General features: G+C 31.3%; 2 protein-coding genes across 3 annotated transcripts in view; one reads left to right on the forward strand and one right to left on the reverse strand.

Annotated features, from left to right (window-relative positions):
• LOC125065462 overlaps window positions 1-14,930 on the reverse strand; it is a 56,083-nt gene that overhangs the window by 17,694 nt on the left and 23,459 nt on the right. The window lies entirely within an intron of this gene.
• LOC125065463 overlaps window positions 13,344-14,930 on the forward strand; it is a 157,899-nt gene continuing 156,312 nt past the window's right edge. The window contains exon 1 of one of the 2 annotated variants that reach the window (XM_047673045.1): window positions 13,344-13,739. In XM_047673045.1, the coding sequence (XP_047529001.1) occupies window positions 13,643-13,739 (97 nt within the window). In that variant the 5' untranslated portion in view covers window positions 13,344-13,642. The remainder of the gene's footprint in view (window positions 13,740-14,930) is intronic. The other variant, XM_047673046.1, reaches the window with a different exon arrangement.

A 14,930-nucleotide genomic window follows, 5' to 3' on the forward strand; every position in this document is an offset into this window, starting at 1 on the left:
ACTTAATACTAATATGAATAACTGAATATTAATATTTGCGAAGCATATATAATACAGCGTTTAAGATAATAGTTCCTATTTGTTGAGCAAATGTCAAAAGGTCGTTGTCCTAATCTAGACCGATGTACTAAGTCTATTTACGGTAATTTATCAATTGACAAAATGGGGGAACTCAGTCGTGGAGAACTAAAGTAATTGATTAATATAAGTACTAAAAATAAAACATAGTCTCCCCAATAGAACAAAATTATTGTTACATGTATAATTTTTTATTTCTTATTTTAAGCCTTTTTACGAATGTATGTATTTATTTAGCGCATATGTTATTTTAATCGTCGCTTAAAATAGACGTTACTGTATGTAGTTGTAGTAGTACAATAGTAAGTAGATGTCAGTAAGGGTTTCAAAGCAATGTAGAAATTTTGAAAATATATAAAGGCAGGCGGGAAAGTAGGCACCGTGAGGGTAAATAATATACATAGGCCCGGCATCGAAAGCTATAGGAATTAAGATGTTTGACGACGACGATTTGGAGGAACGATAGGACGACGCAACCACCGGACTTGATACCCACACGGACATGGCAACCTAATAAAGGACTAATTACACCACTGGGTCAAAACTTAATGACCATTGAGGAAATGCCGGGCGAGGAGGAAAACCTCGAGGCTTGACCAGTAGGCCAAGCAGGAGGAACCCACTCTCACACCGGCTCAATCGACCTTTAAACCTAAAACCGAAAATACAAAGTATTATTATTTATGGTATAATAACTAATAATTGGGTCGTAACCACCCAGATGGACATACATTAAGCCCTGTCACCATTAAATATATTATATTTTTTGTATAAGTTAAATTTTATGAAATAATCTGTACGAAATACATTAATTTCAATATCAACGTAACTGACACTTTCCATTGGACTAGAAAGTAGGTACATATGTTTTGTTTAGAAAATGATTTTGCAAAATTGAATGATGCATAATTCGTTTCAGTCTCATACGTTAAATTGCTTTTACGGTAATTGTTACTTTAACTTATATTACATTGGGACTAGTTCGTGTTTTAATTGGATTTTTTTTATATTTACATCTTGAGTTTCTAAAGCAATAAAAACTTTATATACGAAAACATAAATTAACTCTACTCTGTATATGTTAATATTTTTGTTCTTTTGACCTTGTTCCGTTTAGTTTTTGTCATGTGTGGGTAAAAAACCAGACGAAATTCCTTATAATGTTGATTCGGCTCTAACGCGCTCCAACAATACAGCGATATAGAATTTCTAGGAAGTATTCAGTATTCAAACACGTCTCTTCAACTCTTTTATAATATGTAAATAAACAAAAACCTATTAAAATTCCGCACTTTAAATTCAGACTATGTCAACAAAATATATTATTAAAATATAAATTTTTTTTATTTAACACTCTGGTAACCCTGGTCTTATTGGAGCGATAACAATGAACCGATACATGTTGACAACTAACTTGGACTAGCTCAGACTGCGACTTCATTATCAAAGACAAGTTATATTATTTTAGTCATATCAAAATCTATAAACTTTCGTAATCCGCTTTCGTAACGCCTTTACGAAGATGTAAAGCGATTAACGAGTTCGTATTTCCAAATGACAGACATAAGGCTCGCGAAAAGCGGTCGTTTTGCAAGAGAACAAATGCATTTGTAATTCGTCTCAAAGCAGTCACGGTCCTAACATATTGGAAACACCGTCAAACATGAAACTTTAAACATAATGAAAGGTGTTGGTATAGTCGTTACTATTACGTCATATCGATTAAAATATTTATTTAATAGAATATTTACATTCGAGTTTATTGATTCGTTTTAATGTTTGCAAAGAACAGCACATCGAATAAACAGCTGCAATACAAATAGTTTGTGGGTTTTGAAACACGTGACTAGATATTTTTTTAACTCGGGATTTAATTGTAGATTTTCAAGGTAAGTGCCTCATATCTCGTGATTTTGGAATAAAACCTTAGGTCGGGCCTTAGTAGCAACCCGGAGCCTGGAACTACGAAGGTTATATTCGTTTTGTTCGTAGTTGGCCATTTCCATTAACATTGAACATCTAGATTACAAATTTAAAGCTGTTTAAGTTATTTGTATTGTATTTCGTCAATAATACCGTATGTGATCTGGCATACCAAGTATTAATTGCTATAAGCTAATATCAAATAATAAAAATTACACGTCATCATCAGATGGAAATATGCTTTTGTTTGATTCGATACAAAGAACATATGGTAATTCAGAAATATCAATTTAAATTCCTTCATGCATTACAAGAACAGTACGCGTAACTATTTAATATAATGACAAATTTTCAATACATATCTGGACTCTGGAATTATATTTACTCTTGTTGTTAATTTTTGATTGCATGCTATAAGTGAAAGACAGACCCTTATCCTTATTAATTATTATATTGCAGATAATTTAATTGAATTCCGACTCCTCATTAATATTATTTGTTTTATCACTGTCGCCTGTCTCATGGATAACAACACGTTTAGGATAAAGTACTAAATTTTCAAAAAATATTTTTTCTATATATTAATAACTTTAACCAGTTGAAAGAAAAATTCTTGGTATATTATTTATTTCACTATATAATACTATAAAAAAAAAGTAACATTCGTCAAGCTTGTATGCAGAATCTATTCGTAATATTTAGAGCATATTGTGAAATAAATTTATTTAATAAATTTTAATTTTGATTTCAGACAGTACGTTCTAGTCACTTGACAGCAATTCTATTCGACTTTCTCTAGAAAGTAAATGCCCGCACAGCTGTGTTCTAAAATGCCTGCGTGAATCAATTAGTTATCTCATTGCAATTTATATCCTACACTGGCGGTAAAGTGCTGACAGCGGTGCATTTACGCTGAAAACATTCATCTTCCGACCGAGAACTAGGGCTTCGATATGATAACGAAAACTAAGTGATATATTGAATTCAAGATGAATATTTTAAGTAATATTTATACTGAAATAAATCCCAAATAACAAAATTGTCCTTGGTGCGTGTCTTACACTGGCTCACTCACCATAAAAGCAAAACATTCCATAAAATTACACCATGTGGTGAATAATTGTTTGATGGTATCTTCAAAGATCGGCGTGCATATAGTCCTTACACCGGTATTTTAATACTATTTTTTCACATGCTAATTCAGTATTTTTATAGTATTTTTTGGTATTATATATTAAATTATTAAATAAATACTTATCAAAAGCTTATGGTTAATTAATGATGTAGTCAAGACAGTTATAGCCTGTATGCAATGTGTGGCTATTATTAACCGACTTCAAAAAAGGAGATTATCAGTTCGAAATATATGTATGTAACATTGTTATAATTGAATTGTATTTGAGTATATTGATCCTTTTAGGCTTCCAAGTACGTATACTTATTTTCGTAAGTGTATTTTTGTATGATTGTCGACGAATTTCTTGAAAACTAAAAGTCGTATCGTAATTTAAGTTAGGTACACTTCAACTTATGGAATGGGTAAGTTTCATTAAAAGCGGCCCAGTAGTTTAAGAAATAAATTAGGCAAATCCGTTTTTGAATTTTGTTTGCCTTTCCGTAAGTCCTCAAAAATATATATTTTTTATTTTTAGTTTACTAGGTGTTTCTAAATTTGAAGTCGGCTTAATTTTTTAATAAATTATTTTTGTTTTATAAATAAAATTTATCGTAAAGAATTTTATATTCGTTTTTAGACTGAAATTATTATCATATCATTAAAAGTCCAATATTGCGGACGAGTCATGTTATAATAAAACCCGTTACAAATATTCGTCAGTTTTTTTTTAATAGATACTTATTTCTATTAGTACGCAATTAGCATATTTATCGTTTAGTTACCAACTGGATATAATTACTATCGTTCCATTGAAAATTCCGTATTTCACTATCGTTCACTAAAACTCGTTTGAAACTTTTCAGACAGCTAAATTATATAAAGTAATTTATTACTTTATTTGCACTAAGCGTAACATATCATCGATGTTTTGATGTCAAGGGTAGATCAGAGCTTAATAGACAAGCTTAGTAACGAATTGCTTCGAACAACCATCACGAACTTCAACAAATAGGAGTGTTGATCTAGAACAAGGCCTACAATTAATCTTAATCGCAAATTACTCATCTATTACAACATATATATGTATATGTATAAAAAAAAAAATCAATTTTTGTAATACACTAACTACTATTATTTCGTTTTTTGCTTAATATGAGTTGATTGTCATTTACTTTTTATTTATTGTTTTATAATCATAATCATAGCAATCATTATTCATTAGCAGCCCGTAAATGTCCCACTGCTGGCATAAAGGCCTTCTCTCCCTTTGAGGAGAAGGTTTGGAGCATATTCCACCACGCTGCTCCAATGCGGGTTGGCGGAACACACATGTGGGAGAATTTCGTTGAAATTAGACACATGCAGGTTTCCTCACGATGTTTTCCTTCACCGCCGAGCACGAGATGAATTATAAACACAAATTAAGCACATGAAAATTCAGTGGTGCCTGCCTGGGTTTGAACCCGAAATCATCGGTTAAGATGCACGCGTTCTAACCACTGGGCCATCTCGGCATCATTATTATAGAAAAAAATTATATGATTTTTTTTTTCAAAAAATAATGAAAATAACTAGTTTACAATATAACCAAAATAAAAAAAATAATATTTAATATAAGCAACAAACAAGCCTGGGTACCATTTCATCTGGAAAGATTGTCTCGCATTCTATTCTATTTGCTTACTTTTTCAAAATTTCGACTCCACAAAGGCAACAAATCCTTCCTTTTTATATTAAAATTCCACAGAGTTTTAACTTTGTCAATTTATAAATTGAAATAATAATAATAAAAAAAAATGTCAAATAACCATTTCCAAAATAAATATTTCCAACACAAAATTATATATCTACTTGATAAAAAAGCGTGGAACTATTAGTTGTCTTTCAGCAGAGCACATTTTATAAATATAATTACATTTAATTGACAGTCCACTTTGCCGGTGGTAGCTTTAGATTTAGTACAATTCTGTAAAATGACGATTCCAATGTAAAAGCCTACTTGAATAAAATATACTTTGTTTTGGAAAGTATGAAATCTTGAACTCTCAATTCGCGTCATTGCGGTTAAGTGGATATTCATGTCTCCTAAATTAGAAATATGCAGGTTTCTAGCGATAAACAGAAAATAAGCACTTGAGTGAAATGGGAGCACCCATTTAATATAAAATTGCTTGAAATGGTATTAAATGTTTATTCGAATCAAAATTATAATTGTAATTTATTATATCTATGAAATTATAAGTAGACAATTTTAAATTTCTATTAGACTGAAATCATAGATTTTTAATATTGGTTTTACCTATGTAATATTTTATTTCTCAAGACATATTACTATCTCAAGATATATTAGATTCGACTAGCATTTACACTACGAGACATAATATGTGTATAGTTAAGTTAAAATATATTTTATTACTAGATATCCTTAATCATGCAAACCTAAGTATTTAGAAATACGATTTTTAGGCAAAATATTACGTTGGCATTAGATGTACGTAATATCAGGGCAGTGGTAGGCGACATATCGCGTAATATGAGCCTTAAAACGTCACTCGATCGTCCAATAAACATGAAATTTTGAGATATAATATGTATTTTAATTGGTATTTAATTTTTTTAATGAGAAAATCAAACTACATAATATTAACTAGAGTATTTATAAATTTTATAAGCAACATTTTAAGCAAAGCTAAAAATGTATATAAACTAGTATAGTCTGTACCAGCTTTGACAATTTAGGTACCAAAGCGATTTAGCCAGATTATTGTAAGATATTCTTAGTTTGTGCTCGTTTAATAAATGTTCAGTTGTCTATTTTTGTTACTTATATAGAGGGTTAAATCGTTATTCAGTTTGTGTATATTAGTTTAGTAAATTCTAGTAGCAGCTCCAAACAGACATGAAATAACATTTATTTTGGAAGATATCAGACATTGGAGCATTTTGTCATTATTATTGTTAACGAATTTTCTAATTTTGTAAAAATATGTTAAATACCAAACCCTATTAGATCACAGGGTTTCATTCGTCGTCAATTCTGTCATTTTAATCTGCCCGACCCTATTACCAAGGTTTGCCTTCCGTCTTAGCTTTCTCCACTTTCAACGTCTTTAGCATCATCCTTGGTAAATCAATTAGCTCACAGGTCCTGCTTCACGACATCCAGCTATCGCTTACTTGGGAACCCACGAGATCTCAGGGACAAATATGTCACGGAAGTTTATTTCAACGTAGTCCTCGAAACTCGTCATGGTCATACCACCTTAGACGACTTTTGTGGCTAATTACGTACCCCGAGACTGCCTCAAACGAACCCAGCGCCATGCCATTAAAAAAATATTTCTTCGTTTTGTTAATATAATACTCATTTAATGTTTAATCACTTCTTAGTCTGATGTTATTATTCATTCTTTAAAAAAGTAATGAATAGTAATCTCAAAAATTTTCAACTGTAGCTATTGCAGTAAATTATAGCAAAAATATAACGAATAATGTTAAGATTTAAAAATATATATATATTTATTAAAGTATGGCTTAAAAATCTTTCACATGTATTCGCACTTTCTATTTGCTTTTGGCTTTAGAATTCTGCGCATGCGCAACACAAGTTAGCGCGATTTTAAGAGAAACGTGGCCAAATGTCTACAACGGTGTGATTTATTTATGGTCATTTATTTACGAATTTGCATATATAATTTGGTTTCTAGTTATTTTGAATCGATATGTACTAGACAACGATTTGAATAAACCTTGAAATTCGTTTATTTTTATTTTATTAACCAACATGAATATTATAATAACCAGTTCACGCATATATTCCTCAAGCTGAATTTTTAATACAATTTCAATTTTATCTTGGCGTACTTATTGTGCAGTTATGCTCAAAGATTAAAAAACTCATGCACTTTGAGAGCGTCTCGTATCTTTTAACAAGAAGAATCCAGCGAGTATCGTCGGTCAATTTGAAGGTATTTCGAGTCGGCGTTCACAAAGGGTAGTAAAAACTTGAAGAGTCAGTTGCCATGTCTTAGTTCTGAGGCGGGCTTATGGAAACCGCTTTAAAATTGCAAATGTGCCAAATGAAGGTTTTGGATATGGAAACTACAACATACATTTAACGTATGTTTGTAGTTTAAAAACTAAATTAAGTATCAAGTGACGTAGGGAGAGACAGGTATGGTATGGACACCATGCAATTTATGTTGTTCACCGCTATTAAATCATGTGATACGATAGCCTACTTTTTATTTTACCGTAACGCAAAATTACTTTGATTTAAAGTGTTGTTTTATCGACTTAATTTTATAGTCAACGGACCTGTTCTGTTCTGCAAACTTGTTTTTGTGTCGACGTTGAAGAAATTTGCTTATAAAATGCTTCAATTGAGTCCTTTAATAACAAGACAATAAATAAAAAAAGATTTTTATTAGAATAATGCCTTTGTATTAATTATTCGGGTAGAGCTATCCGATTTGCAGGTAAATTAGTATATTAGACATTATCCTTAAATGAAGCAACAAAAAATGTAACATATGTGATAAAATAATAAAATTCAAACAATAAATAATATTAATAATTAAATTAGTAGTCAACATATTATTAATAAAATGTTTTATGTTTGTCAAGTTGATAGACTTTGTTCTTATTCAAATTTTTCTTAAACTTTTGAAATCAGATCTCATAACTTAAAAAAAAATTATAAATTAAAACACAACCGATGTTTGTACGCTCGCGACTAAAATTAACAAAAAACATGATATAAACAAAAAATAGGTTTTTAAAAAATAGCCTACTGATCTCCCATAGGTCTTTTGTAGTTGCAGTATGACGTTGTAATAATTATTATATTAATATTTAGGTAGGCGCACAAGCAAATGCTACCTGACAGTTTGTGGTCATGACTTCTTAAAGACATTTGCACTCATACAACAGTATTGTTAATTGCGGGTAGAATAACTGATTTACACAGTCGGTCTTGCACAAAGCTCTACCATCAATAAAAGTAAATAAGTACAATATTTGTGTTTTTTAAAGTTAAAATGGACAGGCTTCCAGATGGAAAGTGACTAGGACCACCAATGATCATTTTCAAACCCGGGACTGTAAGATATGTTTAGGCACTTTTCTTGAAAGTTCCCAAATCGTATTGATTTGGAAAAACCGCCGTCATAAGTTTTTTTTTTTCTACTAAGCACAAATTTGACTTTGATTCTTTATTAAGAGTTACATTTTTAAAATATAAATAATCATTGAATTGGTAAATAGAATTAGAAGTCATCGATGTTCAAAAAAGTAAATGATTTTAATACACAATGTAAAGTGAGTTAAAAAAAAGCTGTGGCTCTCATTGGCAGTTAGCAATCTAAGGGACAGCCTTGTTAGTAGATAACATTGTTAAAGGCGCTGTGTATTGAAACTGTAACTTAAGCTATAATAAAAATATCTGTTCCAAGTTATACTTACAATGTTACACGACATTTAATGCTTATGTTTTCTAAAGTTAAAAGATTGAATCAAAAAATCAGCTAACACTAAATATATGGGTAATTAATTGAGGTAAAAACACTGTTATGATCGTATTTGAAACGTTTTGAGTTGTATGCGCTTTGCTTTTTTTTATTTAACTCTTATACTATTATTTTGCATGCGACAGCGGAAATATAACTATACATAGCTATATATTAACCGATTGTAATGGAGACACGCAATATACATTTTCTTCAATGCAGATGTAAGTGCTGATTGCAACCCTTTCTAGTCTCAACTATGGCCGTGTTCGAGTTTAACGACCGCCTACTTCGGTCAAAAGCGATTTAATTGAAACACCATAAATGGAGGCAAGCCGCACCTGCGTGTTGATGCGTGAGGATTTCCACAAGGCATTTAATGACTACAGAAACAATCAGGTAATTACTCGAATCTACTCTCTCAAAACTGGAAGTGGTGCCCGCACACATCTTTTGTTGAAAAAAATATCTTTCTGGAATTCATTCGATTATTTTTAAGGACTTTTTTTTTAATGATTGAATACTTACAATTTTTTTTAGATATTAGTTAATCTTATTTATTATTATTATCCGATTAAATAAAAACCGCTGTCTTGAATGAAATATAATTATTATATGTAAATATGTGGTAAAGATATAATGATATCAACTCATATACATATGTACATAAACCCTGAAAATATTATACCTGTTTTGGTGAATTGTACACAAAAATACACATTTAATTTCAAGATTTTCTATATCGTTTTTTGTAGTTTAAATGATATTTTTAAATTTTGTGTAAGGTTTGTTTATTTAAAAGACCCTCAAGTTCTTAATATGATATATCAGTAAAACAAAAAACCACTACATAGATTTTAAGTCTTATTATTGTACCACCCTTCGTTGGTGAATTAGTAGAATTACATCAAATATCTGATCTTTCTGGTTTACTCATAATGATCCAACATATAACAATCACCTCAAAAGTCATAGGTATCTGCGCAGATGTAAAGCCACAATCTTTAATTAAAATCTACGTGTCTAATCCAGTCTCGGAAATTTCGACTTAGTTTAGCACAGTGCTAATTCAAGGTCATATGAAATCTTGTTTATTCCAAAAATTAAATGGCTGCTAGAGGATAGTTTACAAACTATGTTTCCACTTTCAATATCAAACGGAGCTCCTAAGACCCAACTCTTCTAGCAATCGAATCGCAGTTGTATTAGTGGACAGTTTTGTTTAAAATACTCAGTCATTTGTTATGAAAATATAGATTTTACAATAGCATTACAGTGACTGTCTATAGAGATTACACTATGAAATTCGTTGATCTGTCGCTAATGATTTTTGATATTGATCGTGAGGACATTAATACTGAATACATCATTTTAGGGCAATTTTTTTTTTTACTGAAAATCGGGATATTCTTGTAGCATATGCTGATAAAGAATATTAAATTAGTTGTTTAAAAAGATCGTAAATGCAAATTGAGCATTTTCTTAAATCCCATATACTTATGTTCCAATCTATCAATACTAGTAATATAAGGAGGAAAATTTGAGATGGACATAGACAATTCCGCAGATTACTTCGGAACTAATGACCCAATTTTAAATATGTTTTCATTGGCTTCAGGAAGCTACATATAATTTCCTTTATCACTAAATTTTATTTAAATATAGGCTCCATATTAAAATAATTCATTATAAAATACAAATCAGCACATATTATACAGGCAGCTAAGAGGAGGGCAGTGTGGTCACACGTCTGTAAAATATATCCAACAAAATAAGGATAGTTTCTCTTTCAGATATCATTATCTGTGGTAACTTGGTAGTGAATTTGATGTATTTTTGGGTATATTTATCCTAGAAGCATATACGCAATCGCCTATCCGATTCCATGGACGGAAAATGTTAAACTGTTTCGGCAATAACACGGGATGTTATATGTATGCTTAAAAAAGATTTCGCACTATTTCCCAAGGGCCCCAGTATTGTTATGCAAAAACATTCATTGTTTAAAAGATTATAATTTTTTTTAGAACATAACGCATGCAGCCTGGCCTGATTTTTTAGTCAATAAAGTTAGACGCCGGGCACGGATATTTTCACTAACTATATTTTGCCTCATTCTGAAACTAATGATATCAACTCGCATACTTATCTCTCCAGTTGTGTATTACTAGTGTGGTTTGGAAAAAATAAAAAAATTAGTCTCGTAATTCAAAAATAAAATTGGTCAGAAAAGTAAAGGAATGGAAAAATTAGCTTCGGGCCAGAAATACTCGCCAAAAGATTTTGAATCTTCACTAAAAATCTTGTAATATTGCATTGATTGTTTTACATTAGGCTCGCGCTTCGAATATATGCTAATTTTCGAACAAAAGTTTTTTTAGATGGTTTAAACTAAAATAGATTTACAACGCCCAATTGGGTTTGCTTAATATTGCTCAAAGATATCTAAGTTTGAGGATGTCATAATAGAGGTATTATTCTGTTCTATAGTATCTTCATATTTTACTTTTTTTTTAATAGGATTTGAAAAACACAAAACGGATTTGTTGAAGGAAGATTTTCGTTTCGGTTTTTTAAAGTTTCGGCCTTTCAATATTAAATTTTAATATAGTTGATGCGAGAGTAATGGCACAAATAACGCGAGATGCGTGCAATCTCTATCCTTGCCAGAGTTTTCAATTTTTTTTTAAAACAAAAATCAAGTGGCCGTGAAATATATTTTTGGAATACCAATAGAGTTAAGTAAATAATTAGGTTGGCGTGACACAAGAACAGCACAACACCACGTGGTACGCTGATGAAGCGACTAATTCTGCTGGGCAGCACGCTCCAGGATTTTTACGAACAATAAGATTAATCATAGTTGCAAACATTTTTACGGAATAATAAGAATAAATTTGATGTCAATTTTGGAAATAAAATAATTTTACAACAATAAAATTCCATTATTACTGTCAATATCTTAAAATAAACAACAGAAACAGTCGAACATTTTATGTTTAAATTATAAATTGCAAATTTAGTAATGAAATATATAATTTACATAAGTATATATAAGTTTAGAAAACATACGATACAGTTCCCAGAAGTTATTATTTACAATTTTTTTTTCTATTTGTTGTAGTTGTTTTCATTCGTAGATAACTGTAGAAGTACTGTATTTAATTTGTTTCTTGTCATATACGTTTTATTTATCACATAAACATTTTTCAACTCCACTTTTGGTAGCAATGCACACGAGTTGAATTTAAAGTAGTATTCAAACTTAATATTGATGAACTCCAGTTATAAAGTTTCTTTATAAGCTGGTATCTGCGATCACATTAAAACATTTCACATCAATAAATTTAAACAATGTTTTTTGTTTAATTAATCTAAAACCAATTCTTACCTTAGTAAAGATAAAAATAAAAAACATCAATAAAACAAAACACAAGTATTTATGTATATTGAAATATTCCGACTGATATTTTAGATGTCTTAAGTTATATAAATGATTGCACTCATATTAAAAGAGTTAAGGTAAATGTAAAAATATTAACCTGTGTAGTAGACAACAAAATTTTCTTGTATTTTTTTCTTTTTGGTTCATATTAAAGGAAAACAACAAAATGTAAAATAAGATTAGCTGTATTTTGTTTAAGGCAATGCATTCCACGTAAGATGCCTTCGTGCTTTATGGATAGTAATTGTATGCGATCGTGTTCACGAGGACAATATGCGGCGCGCACAAAGGTATCGAATCTTATTAACATTATGGCGTTAGATACATTTCCGTCAACACTTGTGTTAAACGGATTTATATCAAAGGTTTTTATGAGACTACGAAAATATTGGATGTATCCTGCCATATAACACAGTCGTGTGAAATTCGTAAGGTCATAAGTTAAAATTTCCGACGGCAACCTTAAGACAAATAATTGAACTTTAATTTCCTGATACACGTTACAAATATAGAATATAAAAATAAATATAAACGAAAATATGAATTATTTGAAAGTAAAAAAAACTATAAACTATAATGAAAGAGAAAAGTTCATAAAAAACATAATTATTTGTCAAGATACACGGTGAAGCGTGTATGTACTGTTCTTCTTGGCAAGTACGAGTACAAAGCATATGCAATTGTTGACACGCACCGCTCGCTCGAAAGTTCGTCTACAGGTACAGCATTCAGGGTAAGCAGGTACCTTGACCTTGGGACTGCATTGCGGATATTTGTTATTTTTCCATTTTTCCGCAAACTACTTCTCCACTATTTAGCATCGAATGGGCTTGACTTTGGGTAATCATTTTGGACTATCTCTTGAATGATTTGTTAAGAGGATATTGTTTATGACATTTATCATTTGTTATCATTAAATGATAAATATACAAGTGTTTGGATTGTTTCAACTGACTTTATTGTAATAAGATTGTAGGTCATGCTGATTAGACCGCGTTCGTAAAACGAAACCCGGTGCCATGTTAAGATGATAATAATGAATGTCGGACGTTGAACGTTGTTATACCCTGTGCTCGGGGTTTAGGTGGCGTGATATGGAAGCCAGGCTTCCATCAAATGTGGACGGCGGTCGAGGTCGGGAGACCGGGAGTGGTGGTAGCCGTTCGCATGCCGCATTCAGTGTACAGTCGCGCGCCACAAGTGTTGCGCGCACGCATCGCTCTCTGCAGCCGACGGAACTCGCGCACTTATATCGTCTTATCGATAATTTCTGTCCTCCAAACGTCATACGGAGTTCTTAAGTGATGTGATCTCTCACTATTTAACGTAAAAAATATTAAAAGAAAAAACGATGCGTCTATAGTGTTGTGGGCGACAATCGTCGCAGTGACAGACTGAACGGCACTGTCTTTAACAGACTTGATCCATGTGCGTCAGTCCGGTATTGGTGTCCAAGGAGATAACGTGATGTGACAACGATACGTATTAAAGTGGCAGTGGAATAGTTTTGTGAAAGTGTGCAGCGAGCGTGAGTGAACAGACGGCTGCCGGCGCGGCCGGCGCCCCGTCACAATGTTGAATTGCACCGATTTGGAATGCATCCTGCACCACCACCATTATTATGCCCATCTACACCACATACATCACCTGCAAAATGCGCAGGAATCAGGTAAGATAATGCGTGAACGTAATCATTAAATACTTAAATTATACAGGTTTCTACGACCATCCTTGATAAACAATGGTGGCATAAAACAATGACTGTTTGTTTAAAATCGAACAGTGAGTGCTATTGATAACAAAATGAAGCACGTATTTTTTTACATTCTACTTTAAATATTTATATCACTTCGAAAAGTATAAATGTCCATTTGTGTGTCCTTTTTCCAATAATTGATTAGGAAAATAATGCGTTTGAAGAAATGGTGATTATTTACAAATTAGGCTAATGATAATATCATTTTAATAATAAAGTAATAAGCTAATCTTATTTCAAAAATAGAAAAATTGTATTGTTGACAGATATTCAATGTGGTTATCTCGAAAGATACCAGCAGACACCAATCGGTTTCTCTATCAAGATCGATGTTGTTCCAAAGAACCGGCCCGGTAATGCGAAACGCATGTTATATTTGCTTAAGCAAATTTTTTAGTTTATTTTCTCTTTTTAGTGCCTGTCGATCGTATGACTTTCAAATATTTTTATAACACATAATCTTTTCAAAGCTTAGCCGTGAAATATTTAAATAGCAGTTATTAACTATCAAATACGGTGACAATCGTTAGTGAAAAATAATTTCATTTTATAATGCTCCTTTATTATTTAAATTATACGAAAGTAACTGCTGAATTTGTTTATCGTAACTCAACCACAGATTTTGCAAAAGTAAAATTAATTGTCAGTACTTTATCGCAAGCAACTTTATAATATTTTATTGCCAAGAATCAAACTTGCGTGAGTTTCCACATACGCGCCGATTTTTAGCCAATTGAGTAAACAAGACATTTGGACATAGAATATTATCTTTTGTATTTAAGTTTTTCAATTGCTCTGCGTGTAATTAGACGTTACGATCCAATGTCATTTAGTCTGTCTAGTGATACAAGGATATTTATTTTATTTGATATTTTATTTACCAATGAGTTTTTATATTATTGTTTGAAACTCGCTCAATGTATACTCAGATTGATGTTATTATTTATATGTACGGATCGTGATTGAATCGAATGTATTGTCTGTACTAAGCTGTAACACAAATATAGTGACGAACAGACCAATTAATATTTGATGAATATAGCTCTCTGATCATTGAAAGGCAACGGACAAGTATTGCTAATAACCTTTTTTTTGCTTATGTGA

This window comes from Vanessa atalanta, chromosome 7, assembly GCF_905147765.1.
Source record: "Vanessa atalanta chromosome 7, ilVanAtal1.2, whole genome shotgun sequence".
Lineage (NCBI taxonomy): Eukaryota > Metazoa > Arthropoda > Insecta > Lepidoptera > Nymphalidae > Vanessa > Vanessa atalanta.